This window comes from Ipomoea nil, unplaced genomic scaffold (genome assembly GCF_001879475.1).
Source record: "Ipomoea nil cultivar Tokyo-kokei standard unplaced genomic scaffold, Asagao_1.1 scaffold0519, whole genome shotgun sequence".
Taxonomy (NCBI): Eukaryota; Viridiplantae; Streptophyta; class Magnoliopsida; order Solanales; family Convolvulaceae; genus Ipomoea; species Ipomoea nil.
The window spans coordinates 1516601-1539320 of NW_017616947.1; the positions used below are offsets into that span (position 1 = coordinate 1516601).

The 22720-nt window shown below is 32.6% G+C and overlaps 2 protein-coding genes across 3 annotated transcripts; one reads left to right on the top strand and one right to left on the bottom strand.

Annotated features, from left to right (window-relative positions):
- Positions 1-63: 63 nt before the first annotated feature.
- On the top strand, positions 64-1766 carry LOC109174117 (berberine bridge enzyme-like 22). The gene has a single exon (XM_019323411.1). It carries the CDS (start codon positions 171-173, stop codon positions 1743-1745), a length of 1575 nt encoding a protein of 524 aa, XP_019178956.1. The 5' UTR covers positions 64-170; the 3' UTR covers positions 1746-1766.
- On the bottom strand, positions 918-10094 carry LOC109174116. Of its 2 annotated transcripts, XR_002053019.1 has the most exons (10): positions 9946-10094; positions 9724-9859; positions 7895-9069; positions 6148-7625; positions 5089-5219; positions 4192-4973; positions 3255-3367; positions 1983-2484; positions 1431-1559; positions 918-992 (listed from the first exon to the last, which is right to left on the bottom strand). XR_002053019.1 is itself a non-coding variant. In XM_019323410.1 (8 exons), the coding sequence occupies exons 1-8, from the start codon at positions 10000-10002 to the stop codon at positions 2154-2156; spliced, it is 4203 nt and encodes a 1400-aa protein (XP_019178955.1). In that variant the 5' UTR covers positions 10003-10094; the 3' UTR covers positions 1878-2153. The 2 variants fall into 2 exon arrangements, 1 of the variants encoding a protein (XP_019178955.1); XM_019323410.1 differs by lacking the exons at positions 918-992; positions 1431-1559 and having other exon boundaries at positions 1878-2484.
- Positions 10095-22720: the final 12626 nt, after the last annotated feature.

The window sequence follows — 22720 nt, forward strand, 5'->3', positions numbered from 1 at the left end:
ATAACTATAGATATTAATTACTATATATATTATTATGTATAAATTAATTACTATATACACAGATACGGAGTAGATATTAATTAATTAAAATATGTAATTATATATAAATTAGTATGGTGAATTACTCAGGATTGTCATCACAGTGAAGTGAGATAGAAGAATACACAGTGATGAATTACTACCATTGCATGACTGTTGTGCTCTGTCTCTCAATAATACGCAGCTGCGATGCTGGAGACGGCAGTTTTGCAGAATGCATGTCTGTTAAGAATTCATCATCGCGTCTTCACTCCCCTACCGCTTCTTCATATTCATCACTACTTCAATCTGCTCAACAGAATCCCAGATGGTTAAACTCCACTTCTGCACCCAGGCCTCGGTTCATAGTTACACCAACCACTTTGGCCGAGATTCAAGCGGCTGTTGTTTGCAGCAGAAAGCATGGGATGCAAGTCAGGATGAAAAGTGGGGGTCATGACTATGAAGGCCTGTCATATCTCTGCTACCATTCCCCATTTGTAGTCATTGATCTTGATGATTTCCGGTCAGTTAGCGTGGATTTGGAAGGTGAGACTGCGTGGGTTCAGAGTGGCGCCACAGTCGGGGAGCTCTACTATACCATTGCTAAGGAAAGCGGTGGCAGTCTTGGGTTTTCAGCAGGGTTGTACCCCAGTGTGGGTGTTGGTGGGCACTTTAGTGGAGGTGGGATTGGCACTATGATGAGGAAACATGGGCTTGCAGCTGACAATGTGGTTGATGCTGAGTTGGTGGATGTGAATGGCAGGATTCTTGACAGAAAAACAATGGGAGAGGATCTTTTCTGGGCTATTAGAGGTGGTGGAGGGGCTAGCTTTGGGGTGATTGCGGCCTGGAAAGTTAGGCTGGTTAGGGTTCCGCCCCTCGTGACTGTTTTTTCCATTACCTTGAGTCCAGAACAAGGAATAAAACTCGTCCACAGATGGCAATTCATTGCAGCTAAGCTGCCCAAAGATCTGTTCATAAGAATCCTCATTCAGAAACTAGATGGTGAGAGCCCAGTACAAGTGGTATTTGAGTCACTCTTCCTAGGAAGAAAAAAGGAGCTCATCCCATTGATGAACCAGAGATTTCCCGAGTTAAAGCTCGGAGCAGAAGATTGTACTGAACTGAGTTGGATCGAATCTGTGATGTTCTTTACAGGGTATAGAAAAGGAGAACCATTGGAAGTACTGTTGGATAGAATAACACAATATAAGATGAGTTTCAAGGGAAAATCAGATTTTGTTGAGAAGCCTATGCCAGAGATAGCATTTAAGGGGATTTTGGACAAGTTTTTGGACCGTAAGTTGGTTTTCGTGATAATGGATCCTTTTGGAGGGAAAATGGAAGAAATTTCTGAGGATGAAATTGCTTTTCCCCATAGAAAAGGAAACCTATACAACATACAATACCTGGTGAAATGGGGAGAAGACAGAGAAGGAGAAGCTTCCATACGGTGGATCCGAACGCTCCACGACTTCATGAGGCCCTATGTATCATCTTCTCCAAGGGCTGCCTATGTCAATTACAGGGACCTTGACCTGGGAATCAACCAACACCAAAACACAAGCTATTCACATGCTGCAATTTGGGGTATAAAATACTTCAAAGGTAACTTCAAAAGATTAGCAAAGGTTAAGGGTCAGGTTGATCCAGGTAACTATTTCAGAAATGAACAAAGCATCCCTCCCATGGATTTTAAATCCACATCTCAAATGTATGTGTAAGAGAAGTTTCATTTACTAACATAATAGTACCTACATTTGTAGCATCATATGCAGACTAGAATTTCATTTACAGCTATCTTTTAAAAGGTTAACGGTACCAATATCAAATGCAGCCTAACGTACCAAAAAGGCTGGTTCAAGCATATAATTCCAAAATTGGGATTACTTAACAATAGAAATGAGGGAGGGATATTCATAGATTACAATTTCTATATTTCAGGGAAAAAAAAAAGGTACCTTTGAATATCCCATCATAGTTCAAGAATGAAAGCACAGGCAGGACTAACCAAAGCAGGTTGATAAAAAAAATTCCTACTTTGACAACTTGTGCATGGAAACTTGATGTCCGTCTAAATACAAAACACAAGGAAAGAAACCAATACATCCCTCTCCCATACATTCTACTGATCATTGCACAATAGGGATGTGTCCAGTTTGGTGACTTTTACTTGAAGAAACCAAATTCCTGAAAGACGATTGGTGTTCATTGCTCAACAGTGAAAACCACTTCCTTAAGCAATTGGCAGAATCATATTGACTTCCAAATTCAGAAATTTCAGTATTGCTTTCCACAACCTCCTCGAAGTTGAGAGAAATGAGGCCAAGTAAAGCAGTTCCAATGGAAAACTGGACGTCAAGACCAACTGTTTTAGAATCACACTGGCAGAGTAATGCCAAGAACCATGTTCTCAAGCTCTGAACCCCAATGTCTTCATATCCATTAGCAGAAACCCCAAACCTGTAAAGCAAATAATAGTCACAACAAATGTTTAACAGCATGTAGTTTACAAAAATAATAATAATAATTGCATAAGACCAAACAAATGTTTGCAGAAATATCATCTTTCTCATGGATTACCAAAAGGAGATCAGACGAACATGCATGCTGTTATGAGTTATCCACCACCTTGATATGTTTTAACTAAGGCCCTGTTTGGTAAATGGCTGTTAGCTGATTGGGTTAATTAGAGGGTATAATTAGTTGATAACATTAACTGATTGTAGAAAGGTGTTTGGTAAATTAGCTGTTAGCTGATAGCTGTTTGGTATAATTTCTTTCCTCAAAAAGCTAATTGAAAAAATTGCTTTGAGTAGCTTTTTGAATTTTAGCATTTTGGAGTACAAAAAGCTAATTAACCAAACACTTATATTGATTTTTAAACCAAGTCAAACAACTAATAGTGGTCAAATAAGCTAAAATTGGACTATAGGCTAACTATTTTACCAAACAGGGCTTAAGTCCTTCATATTTCAAAAATAAAAAATTTAAAATGAAGAACACAGGGAAGGTTGTTATCCTTTTCTGGTATGTATGAAATACTTGGTCGTTCAGGTCTTGACCATCTGTCTGTACAGATGAATGGTCAATAATAGAATACCAATATACCATGTTTTAAAATTTAAATGTTAAAGCCCCAACTAAATGTTGCATCCATTGCCAAGTCAAGAACGAAAAAGAGATTAAACCAATGAATAGAAAATATCCTCCAATTCTGAAATACTCCATACCTTCCAAGTTGTGCGAGAAGAATAACAATGGCAGCAGGAACATGCTCCAGTAAACATGATTCCAACATTTTGAACACTGGGCAAACAATGCTCTCAACAGTCCAATCCCAGCTCTGCAAGAAATATGCAATGCAAGTAGCTCCATTAAATGAACTACAAGGAAAACAAGTATAGCAACTTCCTATGAGATTTTCTATATACAACTGTGTTATGTCCTTTATCATATCCCTTGATCATTTTAAATTACTATAGAGTATTAGAAACAGAAAATATAAATGAAAAAAAAATTTTTTAAAAATATGGAAGGAAAGAGCTTGGCCTCTGACATGTACTAAAAAGTTCATAATTTTATAATTTTGTTACAGTATATTCAGATAATTTACATTCACTCATGTTGTACCCTAAATCTTCAACTATATCCTTAAGGATCATAAACCCCAAATGATCAACCTCCATATAGTCAAAGTACTATGTGTTCCCTCCTATATATGAAACTACATTTTGCTCTCTTATTCTTCCCCCATGTCTAACCTTGAGGGAAGAATAGAGATGCAGAGATTTGGAGAGAAGACTAGAAAGGTATCCTCAGTACTTTGCAGACCCACCCTAGGACACAGATAGCAGATTATTAGGGAGTTGAGTCAGGTGATAAGTGAGTGGTGTTTTTAAAACCTGTCCTGACCTGAACCTGTGACAAGTGGAATTTTTTAAACCCACCCGAAAACTGTCACCAAGAAAAATCCCTAGCCCCTTTGGTCCATGTTCCTGCAGGTTGGGTCAAATTGCCACCTACCCTCCAGACAGATTGTTTGGAAAATGTATGCATAACCTTCTAGATTTTTCCAAACAACATACCTTGTAGAGTAAAAAGATCTATTTAACTCTTCATTGAAACAGCAATTGAAATAATTAAGAGTGATGAATTTCAGAAGCATACCATGAAACAGGCTACAAGCTCAATTAGTGCAAGGACATCAACTAAGCAGCACACATTGCCATCAGTAACAGTGTGCGATATGACCACCTCTCTGTGAGCAGAAATGTCCATAGTTTTCTCTGTATCATACTGCTCTCCAGCTGTTGATGGATGGATTGTGTCAACCAAATCCTTTTCCCTTACACTAGACCAGGCACAGTTCTGAAGATTGTCTAGGAGCATTGTTGCGATGACATCCATCGAAAATGTATCTTCAGAAAATGGGCACTTGCCGTCTGACCATATATTGGACAGACCCTCAGGCAAAGATGGGAAACATGAATTCGGTTCGAGAGGATTAAGCTTCTCAAGAACCATAACAAGGGATCTCACCACAGCCATTACAAAGCTATACTCCTTGATGCTAAAGCACTCAGGCCCACACAAATAGGCAAAGATATGAAGAATTGTTAGTGCAAATGAAGTGTCAGATCTAGACATCCTCAGAATGTTGCACGAAGCCTCACAAATGAAACCAATATGGTCAACTGCAGCACATAATGATGCTAACAAAATGCCCCCAACTACTAGCAAGTTTACAGAAGCTGCTTGACTAAACAAACTTACACTATTACCATTCACAAAAAAGTTGATCCTTGAATTGTTTGAAGGCTTTGAACCAGAGCATACACCATCAAATACCAGGACTTTTTTATGTAAAATGAAGTCCTCTAATAGAGCAAGCAGTTCATACAAATTGCATGATTTGAAAAAAATTATTCCAGTGTTCTCATCAGAAAGCTCTGCAGATTTAAAGAAGTCATGATAAGTTGATCAATATTAAAATTATTAAAAATGGAAAATATTCCAGGTATTAAACATGATATTTCCACATAAAAGAAGGATAGGACCAAAAACCTGCATATATGTGCTTAGCAAAAGATGCAATAAACAGGACTGAGTCTCTATCCCAACCATTTCTGATGTCCCTTGGTGCCATTTCAGAAATGTAGTGCAGCACAAGTGACAAGAACACGGAGGCCTTCTCTCTGAAGAAAGTAAAAATGGAGAAAATATTAACTCCTTTCTCCATTCTTATATTTTAGACAATCTTACAAGTTACAAAAGCACCAAAGACTCAAATACTCAATCTCATGTAACAAAGGATAATATGAAAAGAAAATTCATTGATAGGCCAACAAGCAACAAAATTCATGCTAAATCAGTGAGGAACAAAAGATGATAATAAAACTTGATTCAAGCATAAAGATAATTCTACCAAAAGCACCAAATTCTCAATCCCAAGAACATAATGTGGAAAGAAAATTCATTAATATGGCCAATGAGCAATGAAACTCATGTTACATGAGGACCAAGAAGCACTTATATAACTTTATTCAAGCACATTTGAAAAAATGCAGAGGAAATATGGCAAAAACATTATCCAAATTTATTCACAAGAAAAACCATTAACATGAAACAGCTATTCACAATGTTCACACTTAATTGTATACAAGTTGATTACAAATCAATGACTAATAAAACAAGAAACACCAAGAAGGTTGGTGCTCAACAGATTGACAGAACAGACAGCAGTCATCATCCATCAATCCATCATGACGCATTTTGGTGGCGTGAGAACAATGATATGCACCCATGACCATCATAAATAAGTTATTAATACACTCAGTATACTAATTGGGCTAACAACTATTCTATTTTCAAGACAATCATAGACAATTCATTTGCAAATCCCACTCCAACACTTCAATACAAACTGCAGGTTACTTGTCACAAACATTGCAAGAAACATATGGGGAATGCGATGTACCACAAATAGCAGAGAAGCTGAAGTCCCAAGAAAGCTTACACACAACCCAGACATTAATAATAACAGAATCTCAGATAATGAAGAAAAGAAAATTATTTTTAAAGGGTAGTATGATTGAAAGAAATAAAACATAAGCTGCTTACTTATTAGCTGAAAGATCTTGAGCATTAGAAATGAAGATGAGAATATTCCTAACAAACAAATTTGAAGAAGAAACCATTGGACACTGAACTATAAAGTTGTTGGCTGCAGAGTATACCCTGGAAATGCCTTCGTCTTTGTCATTATTTGAAAACACAACATAACATTTTGGAATACTATGACTTGAAGGAATGTCTCTGCTTCCACCTGAAATCTTCGATCTCTCATTTGCACAGGCTGATGTATCAGGCATACCCAATGATTCACCTGAAGAATTAGATGTATTAACATGGGTAATTTGAGAGTGATCAAGCCTATTACCATTTAAGCCAGATGTATCAGCATGATCGCTAATCTCTTGTAATGATGAATTTGAAGCCCCTAAGGTGTCAAGCTTTGCCGTATTTGAATCAATTTCCACGTCAAGGACATCAAAATGTTCTAATGGAGCGAGGTTCTCCTTCATATGCGCAAATTCCTTAAGTGAAGTTTTATCTGATAAGAGATAAGATTTACTCACTACAAGTGCATCGCTGCTTTGACACTCAATCTCTGGAAGTGTAGGTGACAAAGGCATTTCAACTGCTAAACGATAAGATTCTTCATCTACAGTATTATCCAAATCAAGAAGCTTCATGTAGTCATTTCCAATCACTAACTCAAAATCTCCAAGAGCATCACTCCTATCCTTCCAACCATGAGCAGTTTCACTACGATGTTGGACAGATGAAGTTGATTTTTTGTGGATGTCAGAACCTTCAATACCTAACATTTTGAGGTTCGCATTTTCCCTATTTGCTACATTTAAATGACACTTATTCTGTTCCTCAAAAGAAGCCTTTCTCTTCTTGTAAGATCTAGCATGCAGATTGCAAATATTCCCTTGCACATCGGGAAGCAAACACCTTTCAACGTTTGCAGATTTATCAGTTTGACTTTCTAACACAGTATGCAGGAGAGGTAATTTCTCAGAATGCAAACTTTCAATAGACCTCTTCCTTTTCTTTTGATGTAGTCCTCTCCTCTCAGTAGCAAAACCACTAATAGGACTTTTGGCACTAGTTTCTGTTATTGTTGCAAGATTCTCATTACACTTTTCTTTTGAATCACAAGATAACCTCAATATGGCTGCTGGAAGGTTTGATTTCTCTTCTGCAAATTTAGCTGATGTGGTGCCAGAAGTAGGTCTTTCCTGTGAGCCCACCAATGGTCTATCAGAAAAAGATGTCGAACTGGAATTTATGGCAGAACTCTGTAATACTTTTCTATTGAAGCCTTTAAGCAACGGCTCCAATTTAGAATTAATACCTGAAACATTTCTAGTGCCATTTCCTCCAGATATAGCAAGCAAAGATGCACTACCTTCCATATTTTCTCTGAATGAATCAGTTTCACCAGCAGCAGCCACTCGAGCAAGCCCATCTTTGAGAAGAGAATGCATCTGATATGGTTCAACACCAAATTGTTGGTTTTTCAAGTTTACCTGCAGAGTAGAAAATTATCAAAACAAGACCACCTGAATGAGATTGCACACTCTATTCAACTACGGAAAGAAACACTATGAATTACATCTAACAAGATTAGAGAGGAGAAAACAAGCTTAATACAAGTCTATAGGTAAGTCAAACACCTATCAGTGGGAATTTTAGGTCAGAGTACAATAATAAAAGCCTACCACCCAAGCAAATTGATCAAAATAAGCATTCCAACTAAAATGAGCTTTAGGTAGTAACAAGCATAAGAAAAACCAACCTTTTCCAGGTCATGAATACCTTCACCTCGGCAAACGAAATACTTATCCAACAAATTCAAGCGCTTTGAAAACTGAGAAAATTCTTGTTTTAAGCATAGTAGTTCTTCTTGTAGTAAACAATTACGAGCTTTTTCAAGCTCTGTGGCTTCTTCAGAGTGCTTTACTATCATCTTTTCCAACTTCAATTGCTTCTTCAAGAATTTCATTTTAGCTGTTTGGTATTTGAAACTCCTATCATGCGAATGAAGAGGAGATTCAGCAAATGATCTTGAGGAAATAAGGACGTGGATTTCCTTTTGTAGCTCCTCTAGCCTTTGCTTGTTATTTTTAAGCTCACGTGATAACTGATCAGCACGGCACTTTTCTTCTGCAGCCTTTTTCTTGTATGCCTCAACTTTTTTCTTATCTTCTAGTTTTTTCATCTCTAACTGAGCAAGTTTTTCTTCTACTTCTCTCTCCTTATCAGGTAGCTTATCAACTAATTTTCTAGATGACTTAAGTTCAACTATCTCCTTCTTTAAAATTTCAATCCTTTGCCTATGCTGGTCCAACTGCTTTGACAAATCATCAGCTCGGCGTTTCTCATCCATGGCAATCTTTAAGTTTGTATCAGCAAGCTTTGTTTGCTCTACAGCTTTAGATATTGATGAGTCTGCCGATTTTCTATCTTCCATTCTGTTTTGTACTTCCGTCTCCAGCTTCTTTTTCATCTCTACCAATTTTGATGTCTCGGAAGCCAACTTCAATTTTACTTCATTAGCATCCTTCATCGCAGTCTCCAACCTAAGCCTATTTTCCTCAGCCTTTTTTCTTTCAATATCAACAAGCCTCCTTTCTTCATCTGCCCTATTTTTCTCAGATTTCAATTTTTTCCTTAAATCATCAGCTTTTTTCCTCTCTGCCTCAGCTTTCTTTTTCTCTGAATCAGCTCTAGTTCTCTCATTCTCAAGAAGCTCCTTAAGCCGGCTAACCTCTGCATCCTTTTCTGAGAGAACTTCCCGAAGTTGTACCATTTCTCTCTCCAAATCTTGACTGGCTGGACCTGGATTCTGCTGCAATGAAAGAATATTGGACCTTAAAGAGCCAACTTCACTCTCTAAGGAGGCCCTCAGAGCTGATTCTTTTGCTTTTTCTTCACTCCAATTGTCTGCTCTGACTTTCTCACTCTCATAAGCTGAAATAAACAAAAAGTTATTAACAGAACCATTGAGGATAGATAAACTGAACAGCATAAGCACAAAATCTTGTGAATTATAGGAATAGCACATAAGAGTTGCCAAGAGGTCCCATCATGCAGGTCTATGGAAGGAGGGCAAGCACAACCTTACCTCTATTTCTCAAAGTGGTGGTTTCAAGTGCTGAGCCCATAACTTTCAGTAGGAATGAGCCTAACTACTACGCCAAGCCCAATCTTAGAAACAAAAGGTCTGTTGTTAAATAGAGGACTCATACAGCACTATAACTAATATATTTTCATTAATTCTACATTAATGAAAAAGAAATGGGAATTGAAAATTTTCAGACATCAGTTTTCCATTGCTAAAATCATATACACTCCCTAAGTTGTAGTCGCGAAATTCAGAGTAAACATTGATGTTTCTAAGTAATAGCTAAATTATTTCATAAACTCTATCTCAACCAAAAGGATTTTTCCACTCCTGCAATTATATATTCTCCCAGGAATAGTCTGCAAGTTGAGTACAAAATCCTAATATTTCTAACTTCCCATTAAAAATTAATGAAATAAGAATCAGACAAGTTTATTCATACACAAGCTTAACGATTTGGAAATTTAAACAAAAATAAATAAATATCAGTTCAGCAGTACCCTTCTTGAGAGTGAGATTCTCGGATTGTATCTTGGTAATTTGTTGCTCAAAGATGGATAGGCCCTTGCGAAGAGCATTGCGGCCATCTTCGAGCTTCGAATACCTCTCCTTCAACTTGGCGTACTTTTCCTTCCACTGCAGAAAACACGTAAATTTCTGTAAGATAAAATTTAATAAACAAAAATAAAAATAAAAATTGCAAGATGAAAAAGCAAACTTACGGCAATACAGCAGGAGCTGGATAGCTCTTCTTTAACCATCGCATCCTCCTCCGCCATCTCCGCTTCAACCAAGAACGAGAGAGAGGGAAAAAGGCGCCTAAAGCCCTAAGCCCTAACCCCTTTTGGATTTTTTTCTTTTTATTTTTATTTTAGTAGAAAATAAAAGGAAAATGTAGGCAGTATTTTCTTTCTGTAAATGCTTACTGAACCGCCATTACAGGTAAGTAATTTCTTCAGGGAATCTGTGGAATCATGGGGTAAAGGAAAAGCCGGTTCACTTCCTAAATTATTGGCAAAAATAATTTAAAGTTAAAATTCAGAAATATCAGGATTTATTAAAAAAAAATATCAATTAAATAAGGAAAGGAAAAAGATAAAAAATCAGTCTCTAACTCCTATTCTGAGTCCTATTCTGAATACAACGGGGTTCAAAGAGGGGCTTTAATCACCTTCCATCGAGAAGAGTCACAAAGGTGCTACAAGATGCTTGGCACAAGGTTCAAGAACTTAATCACTATAAAGTATAAGTAGAATCTTATATTGTTCTAGTTCGCATATGAATAGTATGAAATGTAGTTTTCAATAAATAGATTGAAGATCAAAAATCTATTGTGTCAAAGTGTCTCTCACCTTTGTACTTTAAATTGTGCTTATACTGAATTAGGGTTTTCTTCTAATGCATATATAGAATTGCCTCGCATAAAACGACATTCAAGAACTCCTTGATGCATATACATAGATGCAATCAAAATGGCAAGAACTTATCAGAATTAATAGCAATATCGTGCAGAAAAATCGAATATTGGAAAGTGAAAGGGAAAGAAAAAAGCAACTACATGAAGAAACCAGAGAAAAACTACGAAAATCTCAGGAAAAAGAAATAGAATTGACGAAAGAAATAGAACAACTAAAAAGGGGAAATCCAAGAATAGAGACCTTGAGACCATCTCCAACCTGACGTCAAACACCAAATTGGCAAAAGAAATGGACGCAGAATTGCTCCAAAGAACACCGTATTGCGGAAAAAATTTGGCGTTTCATGAATAGTGCGGTTTCATGAAACGCCATTTTTGGCGTAGTATTTTATTTCCTATTTTGCCTCTACTTTTATTAGTATGATCCCCGTGCGATGCACGGACTATGTTATGTTATGATAATAAGAATTTTTAGTGTTGTACACGTGTGTTGCACAGAAAATTTTTTGTTATTATGAATTTAAATTAAAAAATGAAAAAATATTAAAATGGACAATATATAATAATATAGTTGGATGCTTATATATTTGGTCAAATATCTAGTTACATAACGTACAATATTTAAATTTAAATTTTATATGGTTAATATAATCTCTAATCATGTACATATTTACATAAATTTATAGAAAAAATTTACATAATTAAGTAGATTTATTCATAATTGTAATTCATATATATTATAATTCTAAAAATATGAATAATAACTAAGAGAATTATACTTAGAAATTAATTTAAAAAATGTAAATTTTAAATTTTGTATGGGTAAATTTAAACTCTAATCAGACACATTTTCTTATATGATTATATAATACATTCTATATACACATAATATTTATTAATATGTATAATGTATATAGAAAAATTCTATAATATAATTTCACTAATTATAATTTATATTGATAGAGTTATAATTTAAAAGTTATATTTAGAAATTTAAAAAATAGCATTTAAATTTTGTATGTTTAGTATAGTGCATAAGTGTATATATGTATGTATTTACACAATTTATAAATGTTTATATTTTGTTAATTTGATAATTTCATTTCCTTAATTATATTTCATATTTTATTAATTATAATTTAATTAATGAAATTGTCACAAATATATTCACAGAAAAAATATTATATTTCTGAATTCCTCACCGTCACATTCTTACTCTCTCTAGAAAAAGGCAAAGTAGGATGAGAAAAAACATAGAAACTTGAATAGCATATACAAACCTCGAAGTCAACATACTAACTATAAGTTTCAGAAAATCCTACAAAATTATCAAAATCACCATCGTTATCATAATAATTTCATGAAAAAATGTAAATGGAGATTAACATAAAATTACTATAATATTTTCTACGTATTTAGGGGCAATTTAATTTTTCAATTTTAAGTTAAAGTTTGATTTTTTTTTTCAGGAGCTTTTTTCCCAGAAATAGATATGTTTAAAATTTTTTTATTTATCTATTTTAAATAGAGTTCGTGCCTTTAGCTGCTTCAATTTAAAATTCGATTTTGCTCGGTTTTGGTGAATTTTTCATTGAAGTCTAGACTTCAATAGAAATTTCAAAGATAAAGTTGAAGATAAAAGGTCAAAAATATCAATTTCACTGTGAAATTGATGATTTTTTACTTTTTATCTTCAACTTTGTCTCTGAAATCTCGCTAGATGAGGATTTTTGTTTATATAATTTTATATTAATTGTAGTTAGCTTATTCAGTTATTTTGACCTTTAAATTTCTTTTATCTTTGGACAAATCTGGCTACTTCATATTGATTCACAATTTTTTTTTTAAAAAAAGGTAAATAATACTTGGTAGTTCAGATCCGTGACTTAGTCCTTGATCTCTATCCTTAACTTCTGTGTTTTTGGTGTTGAAACCATGGTTCTGTTTCGTTCTTCGTATACATCTTGTAATGATCTCATAGGAATAAAGAGAAGAAGAAGAAAAAAAATGAATCACTTCCCGATTTAGCAAAGCGCTTCGTTGCCTATGAGGAGAAGAGGATTTAATTTCCGATAAGAAAAACATCAGCCCTTCTTTACCGCCGGAAAATTACAAAATCAGCTTTGTAGCCAATGTTACCAGGGTCTCCATCAACGCCCAATCCGTTGGATCCAGCGGCACTAAAAACACTTCAAGCAACAATTGCAAATAATAATAATAATAATAACAATAATAATAATAATAATAATAATAATAATAATAATAATAATAATAATAATAATAATAATAATAATAATAATAATATAATAATAATAATAATAGTAATAATAATAATAATAATAATAATAATAATAATAATAATAATAATAATAATAATAATAATAATCATCATCATCTTGAAAGGTGTAAAAAAAATACTTACGTTTTCATGAGTGTAACACCAAGATATGATTCCACATAGAAGACGGGAAGAAGAGGGAAACAGTGCAAAATGAAAAGTTATGATTTTCAAACTCACCAATCCATTGTATTTATAGGTAGAAAATATGAGAATTATGAATTTGTATAATTTTTTAAAAAGGGGAAAGTGTAATTATGAAATCTTATTAATTAATTGGTTTTAATTAATTTCCAATCAAATTATAGTATATTTATTTTGAAGGAATTATAGTATATTTATTAGTGTTGTAACATATGTAACGTACATATATATATATACTAGTCTTTTTTATGCGCGATGCGCAAAAACATATGCCCAACATTTATAATTTTAAAAATAACTAATAGATTTTTACTAATTAAAATCTAAGTGAAATAAAATTTATTTATTATATTAATCCAATATATAATGAATATATAATGTTGTACAAATATTGTTATTATTAAAAAATATAAGAAAAGATATGATGGATGCATGTGTATGGTAAAAGTAATGGAAAAGATAACGGAAGTTATAATGGTAAAGGTATTTTTGTCCAAAAAATTGTATAGTACAACTCTAAAAGCACAATGTACAAAATGGTTAGCATTGAAAACATGGACATAAATGAGGGATATAACTTTTATTGAGACTTATTATGTTTTTAGATATATATATATATATATATATATATATATATATATATATATATATATATATTAGGGCACGATAATATATTTAATTTAATATTTAATATTTAATATAATAATAATATAATAATAATAATGATGTAATAGAAGTAAAATTATATTAGGAAGTAATGATTTAATATAAAACTTTATCAATAAATGTGAACATAATAAATGCATTTATATTGCTAGTCTCATTTGACCAATTATTATTATTATTATTATTATTATTATTATTATTATTATTACTATTACTATTACTATTACTATTACTATTACTATTACTATTACTATTACTATTACTATTACTATTACTATATTATTACCATCAGGATGGATGACTCGAGAGAAAGTCACATACAATTGTCTGTGATTAAAAATCAATTTTTTTAGCAATAACTCAAAGTGAGTTAGTGCTTGGCATTGGTTTTTGTTAATAGTCATAGCATATGCAAGCATCAATGGGAATTGTTTACGTTGGAACTTGAAGGGCAATTTCGTATCAGAAAGAGTGAGAAACATTCGGGGGAAAAGAACTTTGGTTCCTTCATGTGTCCCATTAACTATTCTTGCTTCGACAATGTGATATGTCAATCTTGTGATAATGAGCCGCGTCGCGTTACAAAGACCAAGAGAGTGGTCTATGTTCCACAATAACATAACAGGTGCACCGACCATTAATGTCAATGAATGATTACGAAGAACCGACAATCTCAAACTATTTAAGAATTCAGGAGTGTGTACTTCTGATAGATTTTCACTGTCTGATTCTGTCTTATATAAAGAATCACAACTTAAATATGTTCGTCCTTTTGCAGTATTCATGTCGCACATGTACTGATTAATTTGATCAACTACATCTAAAGTCAGTGAGAGGATCGCTCGACCTTCTAGCTGTGAGTCTGTGACTCGTCAAGCATGTCATAGTTGCTATGTGATCATGTCCACACTTCAACAAAAATCATGCCGGAATATCGATCTCAAATGAACCGCGTTTACAACCCCTTCAATCTCATCTCCGATGTCTGCAATCCATTTTGAAAACCAATCAACCGTCTATCTATCTTCCTCTCAAACTAAGGTTCGTAGTCTCAAGTTCTTGGTGAGTCTTAATACCTTGTAATTTGTCCACATTTATGAAGAATTAATAGTTGCTACGACGATTACTGGTCTTGTTGCTTTTGGAATAACAAGTACGATCTGTCTAAAATCGTCGCCTAAAACTACTATCTTTTCACCAAAAGTCTTTTTAGCACTAGGTGAACCTCAATAGGTCTCTCATGGTTTTGTCCAAAGCCTCAAAACAGTGTTTGCGCGTCATCAATGTTTCATCCCATATTATCAATTTGATCTTTATTATAAGCTCAGCAAGGTCAATGCATTGCGATATATTGCACGTGGAATCTTCGATCAAAGAGAGTGGTATAGCAAATCTGGAATGCACATTCCTGCATCCCAGCAAGAGCAAAGATGCTATTCCACTAGAAGTAACATTCAGAACAATATCATCACGACTCTTTATCTTTGACGATAACGTTCTCCACACGAACGTCTTGCCTATTCCTCTGTAACCATACACAAAGAACAATCCAGCTCCATTGGAATCAATATCATTCATCACAGAGTTGTAAGCATTCTTTTGCTTGTCGGTCAATTGTGTTACCAATGTTTCATGCTATGTCTTCAACGATTCCTTGTCATACGCCAACTCTTCGGTTATCAACATGTTTTAACTCAAACACATGCTAGTTTCGTCTGTTATTGGAATTTCTGGAAAGTCCTTCAAGCTTTTCCCTCACAAATATAAAAACTTCTCCAACTCCGCCAAAGCAAACTGCTCAAGGGGAAAAAAAAAAAACAAATTAGTTTATTTATAAATAAAATGAAAAGCAAATAACAAAGTCGAATAAATAGATTGAAGTAAACTAAATACCATTGATTCAATATTGAGTAGTGACGGAAAAATAGTAATATAAATTTTAATATTGTTCTATTTTTAATATTAAATTGATTGCACAATATAATATTTGTTTTTATAATTTATATAATTGTATATCAATTCGAATATTCTTAAAATTTTAGTATTTTCACATGTGCATTGCACGAAATTGATTTGTAATAATATTTTAAGAATATTTGAATTGATATACAATTATATAAATTATAACAACAAATATTATATTGTGCAATTGATGAAATGGGTTAGATCGATTATGTTTTTTTTTTTTTTAATGTTATCCTTGTTTGAATTCAAGCAAAAAATTGGCCAATTACTGGATAAAAAATTTTATTATATATTTAGATAATAAAATTAAAGATGATATTATAAACAATTCAAATATTTGGAAATGTACATTTATTTTATTATAAGATTAGTGCAAAAATATCACTCAATTAATTGAATAATATATGACTCGTTTGTCTGCAATTATCTTAAAAAATTGATATGTAATATGATTTTTGTAATTATATTATTACTAAAATAAATAGGAGAAAAAGGGATAAATAATTTAATTGTAATTTTTATAAAAATAAATCCGACGATCCATGTTTAAATTAATTACCATAATAATTATTAGTCAATTATATTAATATATGTGCAATTATACTTTTATATCTTAAGTGCATTCTTTTTCACCATATCGTCTTCACTTTTTTTTTTCCTGATCTACATGTACAAATCTACATCTACATCTACAATTCTAATAAGAACCAATAATGTTAGGCCCTTAACTGGAACAAAAAAATGTCGGTAGTATTGTTTCTTAAAATGAATGGCTTATATTATTTTGATTTAAGTATTTTTTAATGATTTTTCTTATTTACCCTCTATTATATTATTTTCTTCCGTTAAATAACCTAAACTTCGTTAGTATAAACTTTAGTAACGGAATATTCCGTTAAATATTTATTATTTTTAACTTACTCATTAATTTCTATAAGAAAGGTCTTAGGTTCGAACCACATCCCAATTAGAGTTGGAATAATTGCTAAACATATACTACTAATATGTTAAAATGTATTAAAAAAATATATAATATAAAATTTAACATAAACTTTGGTAAAATAATTAGTCCGACTAAATACATAACATTCAAAGTTAAGCATCAAAGATTATAAATCAAGAACTTCAAAAATCATTTGATTTTTATGCATTAAAAAAAAAAACAAATTTAGGTTAAGTTTTTTTTTTTTTTTTTTTTTTTTTAATTAATCTTCTTTTGATTATTTAGATCCGAACAAAACTTAATATTCCAATTATACTTTTGCATTATTGGTATGATTTAGGCCGTTATGGTTTGAATATTATATATATATATATATATATATATATATATATATATATATATATTTATTTATTTATTTATTTATAATGGTACAATTGTACATTACTTTACAAATATTATACTATTATTTTTTTATCAAGACAAAATTGTTCTTATATCATTGTCAGACCTGCGCGACTTAACTATAAAGTTGTTGATCATAAATACAATTACACCTAGACTCTAAAATGGTAGGACCATTTTCTAAAGAATTGACAATGTTGATGATGAGATATAGACCCACGAAGGCCCACGGCCCAAGAAGAGAGGGAAGGAAAGAAAGATAGGTCCAAGAGAGGAAGAGCCCAAAAGACGGGCGTGAACATGGCAAAGGAGTCGGCGCGAGTCTCAGGTCGGCACGAGGCCCCAGTCGACGCGAGTGGGGGGTCAACCGAGCGGGTAGCCGTTAGCATTGAAGATGTCTCTTTAAAACTCGGTCAAACGAGCCGTTGGGAAGCCCAGTAACGACAGTTAAACGGTCCCAAAGTAGTTAATGAGCCTATTTATGGACTCTAAAACGGTAAGATCATTTTCCAAGTGCACATGACACACTACCAATATAAAATAAAATAAAAAATAAAAAGGACATGTGTACTGAAGACAAAGACAATGACAATGCTACCAAAAATAGATCTAATAAGAAGAATTAGAGAAACTACCCAAAAAATAATTAAGAAGAATTAGAGGAATTTAAACAAAAAATAGTATTTATTTAGACTATCGCTTTTAGACTAAGTATTTAGATTAGCGTTATTACAATGTTGCAAAAATTTATTTTAGTGACATTATAATCAATCTCTCATATATTATCTTGCATTTATATACTTTAAATTATCGATTTAAATAAACGAATTCAATATTTATTTATCTATGCATGAACGTCTCATATATAATATTCCATTGATATACTTTGAAATACTTATTTAAAAATAATCATTGGGCATTATATCATTTCGGCAAAGCGCGTAAAAAAAACTAATCCTCTATATATGAATGAATTAATTGTAATTACTATATTAAAAAAAATTCAACGATTCATGTTTAATTCTAATTATACTAATACCCTTGTAATTATTAGCTTAATTATTATAATAATTATTAACCAATTATAATAATATTTGTGCAATTCATTATTTAATTACCATAATAATTATTAAGTAATTATACTAATATTATGCAATATATATATATATATATATATATATATATATATATATATATATATATATATATATATATATATATATATATATATATATCATTAGTACAAAAACAGTCATTCGCGTCCAAAGTTAAGGCTAATTCGCGTCCAAAGTTCGTGAACTTTGGACGCGTATAGTGTTTAGTTATTTTTTTAAAAAAAATACTATACGCGTCCAAAGTTTCTGAAGTTTGGACGTGTATAGTAAAAAAAATTTAAAAAAATATTTTTTTTTTATAAAACTACCAATATTTTCCTGTACATCCCAGCATAACTACCAAATAATATATTTCAACATTAATCAATTTAAGATGTATACTACACACCAATTCTATCAACTAAAACACACCAATCTAAAATTTCAATTCTAATAACATTTTACTACAAATAAACTACAAATTCTAAATGTTAACAATTAAAATAAACTACTTAAGATGTAATATTGTGATAACCTTTATCAACCACATAGGATTGTGCTTAGGATAGTGGTATCCTAAGTCTTGCATTCATCCCAGTGGGTATATTAGTAACAAAGGGATTGCACGTGTGCCAACTTTTCTGATAGCTTCACCTGTCAAAAAGAAATAACAAGGAAAAATGAACTAGATGAGGCTCATAATGCACTGCACTGATAAGGAAATTAAAGTCCAAACTAATGTTCAAAGAAGCCCTAGGCATTAGTGACAAGGTGAAATTGCATCTCATGTGTGTGTGTATTTTATTTATATAACCTAAATTAGAGTAAGGTATAAGAAAAATTAGAATCTCAATGCAAAATTCAATCAATTATTAGTAGTTTTGACTAGATTAGAAATTTTTTATGCTCATTCAAATATTTCACCATAATTCTATTAATCCCCTAATAATTATTTTTATAGCAATCCACCAGCACCTATAACTCAACTAAGCTATGAAATAAAATTACAAGCATTACTTAGGGTTCTCAGCTAAATCAAGCCATATGACAGTTACAAGCAATATAAACAACGAAATCCACAATGAAGACTCACAATTTTTCCAAGAGAACGCATCCGCAGACCTCTGCTATGCATGAAATCAGTAAGTGTCCGACCATCAATTGGTGATAGTTCCAAAGAACCAAAATCAGCAAACTGTATCGCATTAACAAATATAAATTATAAGTTCTAGAACCTCAGAAAAGTTCACCAATATAAACTAGATATATATTAGCAGTTTAGGAAGGGCAACTTCGTCGTAGTACTTCTGTGATAGATCAATCAGCTCCTGTAATGACTATCATGAAAAAGAAAAATGTTAGGAAATAGAATGCAACTGAAGGTATTGAATTTCCTGAGATTATGTACATTTGCTACCTTAAGGTGGAGTCCAGTCTCCGACTCTTTTAGTTGGTTAAAAGCAGCATCAGACAACAAAGTCTGTAGTATGATTTGATTTTCATCATGGGAGTTTTTTCCGATTCCTCACTAATGCCATATGCAGCAGACTTGGGGTTATCAGACTGGAGTTCCATATTGTACCCATCTAAACGACAACAAGCATTGGCTCATAATAAATGCTCCAAATGGATAGAGTACTTTTCATCATGCCCAATGAGTATAGTATAGTTATGATTATTACAAAATCATTATTATTTGCAAGTCAATCCACAAAGTGGACCAAATTTTTGCATCATGACAAGAAAGAGCTAGGGTGCTAAGGGTTTATCAATCATCATGAACTTATGTTTGATTTGTTCCCAGAACCAAGGGAATAAGGCATTCGGGTTCAGTTGCTTGTGTAGATTCATCAATGAGCACCTATAAACATGATTAAGAAAAATATATCACAAACAACATAAAAACATAACCACTGGTTCACACAACCTGCTGAGCATTAAGGAAAGAAAAATATGAGCAATACAATATAATACTACCTAATAAAATGAGCAAAATAACAATATAATAAGTGGTGATTGAAATGAAAAAATAAAATAGGAATCAATACAACGTTATGACGACAGATTTGGTGAAGAAATCAACAAACTGAGAATCATATCATGAGAGTGCAGTGCTTCATGAACTGCATATCAATCGAAACAATCTCTCCCACACAACATCGCAATCAAAATTCAATTCTTATTAGGAGAAGACTGCTCCAGAGGACATACATACAAGAAATCAAGTATTCAAGCTTGTATTATACTAACATTTAATTATGAATGAATTCCAGCAGAGGTTCTTTATTTTTTTGTGATAATTCCAAATTATTGTTTTTGCTATTTAACATCCAGACTATCATATCTTAAACACTTTTAGTTTGACTTTTCTGACTAACATTATATCCAATTTTCTATGTAGCAAAGAAAATTATAAAATTATATCCAAATTTCCAATAGCAAATTAGCAACTGTGAAAAAAGTTCAAACAGCTAGCTACTAAATAAGTAAATAAACAATAAATACCTTGTTCATCTTTGAGTTACTAAATAAGTAAATAAACAATAAATACCTTGTATCATTGGATAGATGCAGAAGACTTTGTCATATTTTCCCCAGCAACTTCTAAAGCACCATATGTTTGTGTGTGATGAGATCTGAAGAACAAACCACCACTTGATCCCAATGACTAACCAAAATACAGAGATTATTCATTCATGAATGGCTATGCATATTAGATAGTGTACATATATCAAGCTAAGCAAGAGAATAAAACCACACTTGCTTTTTCCATGTACTGTTCAGTTAATACCTTTATGTTGAGGGTCAGAGTAGATGCATTAGCAACACGAGGAAAAATGCCATATATTCTGCCAGTAATCCAAGCATAGATGACCTGAAAATATATCTTTCATCCTCTACTTCCTGAAACATAAGCTATTTGAAATGGAATCCAAGAGCAAGGGCAGAGAGGATGAGGAAGAGAGAAAAAAGACAAACAGTTTAACAAATTAAGATTTCCATAAAGAAATCATCAACACAATTAAAATTCAGAAATTGAAACTGGTAAAGAAGACTCCTAAGTTATGCAAGCATACCAAAAATAAAGGATTAACAATAACTTGACAATTTTACATTGAGTATATAAACAATTCACACGCACTCACGCCTAGACTCTACTACTAAAATGGTACTCCTAAACATGGCTTTCACTGGCCTATGCTAAACATGCTCAAACCATCTTAATTTATTCTGTTATTCAATTCTCCCTCAGTTACCTCTAATTAGTCCCACTTGTAACTTACTTTGAATGTATTCACTTCTTAGTATAATCCTTTCTTGTATTCCTGTAGATCTGAATTAGCAATCCCATTTCTAGAATGACCAACTTAAAACTATTTTGAGATTTGAAATGCCTCCATTTGTATTTCTTAAGTGAATAACCTAATCCTTACTTTTATAGAGGCCCTTTGCTTTCAAGAATGTGCAGCAATCATTTCAGTAACTTGGATAGTTGTATGAGAAAGCAAGTTGTGCAAGAGAAGCTATAGACTAATTGATATCCTAACACTACAGTATCATCAGATCAGAAGTTATAGAAGACTGTAGTCAAATACTTAAGCAAGTAACCTCACTACTACAGAAAACGGATTTAACGTCTACATTATAACGTCGGTTTTTAGAAAATCAGACGTTAAATATTTAAAATTATTTTTTATTTTTTTAAAAAATACATATGACGTCGGTTATTTGGTATGGCCGATGCCGTATATCAAATAAAAAAATAAATAAAAAATAAATACGAGATACGACATCGGCGTATTATAACGCCGACGCCGTATCTCAAATAATATATATATAAATAAATAAATAAATAAATAAATAAATATATATATATATATATATATATATATATATATATATATATATATATATATATATATATATATATATATATATGGTATACGGCGTCGGCGACGTATACCGCCGACGCCGTATACTCGAATTAAAATTAATAAATAAAAAATAAATAGGAGATACGACGTCGGCGAATTAATCTCCGACGCCGTATCTCCAATAATAAAAAAAATAATAATAAATATGGTATACGGCGTCGGCGACGTATAACGCCGACGTCGTATACTCGAATTTAAAAAAAAAATAGGAGATACGACGTCGGAGAATTAATCTCCGACGCCGTATCTCCAATAATTAAAAAAAAATAAATTAAAATGGTATACGGCGTCGGCGACGTATAACGCCGACGCCGTATACTCGAATTTAAAAAAAAATAAATAATAAATAGGAAATACGACGTCGGCGTATTATACAGCCGACGCCGTATCTCCATTAAAAAAATAATAATAATAAATATAATTATACGGCGTCGGATACGTAAAATAACCGACGCCGTATAAAATTGACTAATATACCTAGAACATTTCAGATCTGCTCTAACGCCGCCTCACTCACTCCAACGTCCTCCGAATGCCCTACGCCTCCGATGCTCTCCACCGCCGCCTAAGCCGGCCTCGGCCATTTCAGATAT